This window comes from Glycine soja, chromosome 11, assembly GCF_004193775.1.
Source record: "Glycine soja cultivar W05 chromosome 11, ASM419377v2, whole genome shotgun sequence".
Lineage (NCBI taxonomy): Eukaryota > Viridiplantae > Streptophyta > Magnoliopsida > Fabales > Fabaceae > Glycine > Glycine soja.
The window spans coordinates 18,193,861-18,196,778 of record NC_041012.1 but is presented as its reverse complement, the minus strand read 5'-3'; the positions used below and the strand labels follow the sequence as shown (position 1 = coordinate 18,196,778).

General features: G+C 38.2%; 2 protein-coding genes across 2 annotated transcripts; both read left to right on the top strand.

Annotated features, from left to right (window-relative positions):
* The first annotated feature begins 214 nt into the window (after positions 1-214).
* Positions 215-1,497, top strand: LOC114372995 (protein MAIN-LIKE 2-like). The gene is made up of 4 exons (XM_028330554.1): positions 215-1,060; positions 1,138-1,222; positions 1,308-1,381; positions 1,467-1,497. Exons 1-4 carry the CDS (start codon positions 219-221, stop codon positions 1,495-1,497), a joined length of 1,032 nt encoding a protein of 343 aa, XP_028186355.1. The 5' UTR covers positions 215-218.
* Positions 1,498-1,517: 20 nt separating this feature from the next.
* On the top strand, positions 1,518-2,647 carry LOC114373638. The gene is made up of 2 exons (XM_028331144.1): positions 1,518-1,711; positions 1,793-2,647. Exons 1-2 carry the CDS (start codon positions 1,559-1,561, stop codon positions 2,471-2,473), a joined length of 834 nt encoding a protein of 277 aa, XP_028186945.1. The 5' UTR covers positions 1,518-1,558; the 3' UTR covers positions 2,474-2,647.
* The last annotated feature ends 271 nt before the right edge of the window (positions 2,648-2,918 follow it).

The window sequence follows — 2,918 nt, the reverse complement described above, 5'->3', positions numbered from 1 at the left end:
TATTCAATTATTTTTTTTAATTGTAGAAAAAAAATTATTTATTTAAAGTTTTGTTCACATGTATTTTAATTTATGTATAGAATATATTAAAAATTGGCGAGTTTGATTTTTTTCAAATTTATTGTTAGATATTTAATAATGTTTTTATAAATGTGTGTAGTTTAATTTAATTTATATTATCTACAAATAATGTATTATATTTTTTTTTTGTAGTAGCAATGGCATCTTCATCATCATCTTCATCACATGTTAACATTAAGTCTGGTCCCATCGATGCTGATGTATTATGGATGCAACCTAAACATGTTTCAGAACATGTTTGGAATGGGGAAGAAGATAGGAAATTACATATCAGACGAGCTGTCCCCACGTATCAAGGGGAAGAACAAATTCCTGAGCAAATTTTTCCTTTTCTTCTACAATCTGGTTTCGCCTGGATTATCAAGATGGGGTACTTAAAAATAAATGCCTCATTAATTAGTGCTCTGATTGAAAGATGGAGGCCAGAAACACATACCTTTCACATGAGATGCGGAGAATGTACTATTACTCTCCAAGACGTCTCTGTATTGTTAGGTATAAGTGTGGATGGTTTACCATTAATCGGTCCAACAAATCTTGATTGGGCTGATTTATGTGAGGAATTATTGGGAGTCAGACCACAAGAAGATGAAATTAGAGGTAGTGTGGTTAAATTAAGTTGGCTGGCTCACCATTTTGCCCAAATAAATAATGACGACGACGAAGAACAAGTACGAAGGTTTGCCCGTGCATGGATATTGAGATTCATTGGAGGTGTCTTGTTCGTTGATAAAAGCAGTAACAAAGTTTCGCTAAGATACCTTCAATTTTTACGTGACTTTGAAGAATGTGGCAGATATGCATGGGGAGCTGCCGTACTTGGTTTTCTATACAGAGAGATGTGCAATGCCACCGATTATAAAACTAAATCAATCGGAGGTATGTGCATCTTACTACAAATGTGGGCATGGGAACGATGTCCAACCTTGGCTCCAAAGAGGACTCCTTCCCAAGTAGAAAATACACCACTGGGGCATAGGTTAGTAATTTTTAGCAGCGTCTTTCATTTCAATAGAATAAATGGTTTTAGCATATATTAAATTTTAATCTTTGTAGGTGGCTGCGACGTGGAAACCAATATATCGGCAATGATGATGTGAGAGTTTTTCGTCGCAAGTTAGATATTATGAAACGTCATGAGGTAAGAAGATGTTATTCTATTTGTAAAATAAAAAATTATATGTGTTATTTTACTAAAATGTTCATAACTATGTTGTTATATGCAGTTTGTGTGGGAGCCGTACCCATCAACCGTAATATCATTGTTGCCTCCCGTTTGTTTAGTCGGAAGTCTCGCGTGGTACGCGGTGGTGCCACTAATTTGTTTCCAAGTTATTGAGTGGCACCAACCGGACAGAGTATTGAGACAATTTGGGATGCAACAGCCAATTCCAGAGTCTCCTTCACAACCCTTAAACATTCATGGCTAACATTGAAAGGGAAACATGACGAAAATTGGGGGCAATTGTTCGCCCCAATGATTGATCAGTGGAATAATCGCCATGCATTTAGGGTCGACGCTTATCCCCGACAAGAAGGCCTATTGAGTTTTAACTCGGACTACATGGTCTGGTATAGGCGAAAGACAAAGATGTTTGTTGACCCAGCAAATGCAAAGACGGCTACATTGGTATTTTTAAATTTTTTTCAAATTTTAACTTGAACTTTTATTTAATGATGGCCATTAATTTTCTTACCCTTATAAATGCAGGGTGAAGTTGCGGAGGCATTACAATACATGGTGTCTCCTCAAGGGAGGAATACATGCACATTTGATGATCTCGTGCCTTATGTGGAAAAAATTACAATTTTATCCGAAGAGCAAGAGAGAGTCACTGAGCCAGTGTCACATGGTCCCGCATCAGAGCGTCAATTTCCTGCACAACAGTTTCACATGCTTCAGTCAAGTATTGAAACTCAGGGGATAGACAGAAGAAGGGACATTGTTGAAGCGGAAGAATATTCCCAACAAATGGCGGAGCGTGGCCATGGAATGTATTACACGCCACAAACATTTGCTGAGTATCCGACCCAGATGTATCAATATCCTTTTCAGGGTCATCACACTGATACTTCTGCAAGCCAGCAATCGTTCGGTGGTGTTGCGGAAACACAAGCTCATTTTTCATGGCCCACAATGACCCCTTCACAGCAATATCATGGCCCAATTCCAACACCTAATGCCCCGTTAGGAACACAATGGAATGTACCGGGACAAATACCTAATACGGGTGACTTATTCGGTGTTGATTTGCGGCACGCATTTTCTGCGGAGGCTGACGAAGAAGAAGCGGGGAGGCATCGGGGCAGAAGAAATCCTGATCGCCAAGCACGAAGATGGGATCGACCATGTGGCACATCCTCACGACATCACGGACACCAAAATGAATGATTTGCATGTCTTCGTTTATTAAGCCTTTGTTGTATATTTGTAATTTGACATTCATGGCGTAATGTATGATATTCAGTTTATTAAGGCTTACTTATGGATAATATTTATGTCGCGTATCAAACTATAATAATCAATGAACCGTAAACCAAATAAAACTCAAAAACTAACCCCTAAAATAAAAAACCTAACCCTAACCCTAAAAAATAAGAACTAACCCTAACCCCTAAAATAAAAAACTAACCCTAACCCCTAACATGTTCAGAACTAAACCCTAACCCTAAAATAAAAAACCTAGCCCTAACCCTAACAAATAAGAACTAACCCTAACCCCTAAAATAAAAAACTAACCCTAACCCCTAACAGGTTCAACGATGTCAGTGACTTCATCGTCTGTATGAGATATTCCATCATCACTATCATCTTCATCGAAAGACTCTTCAACGTA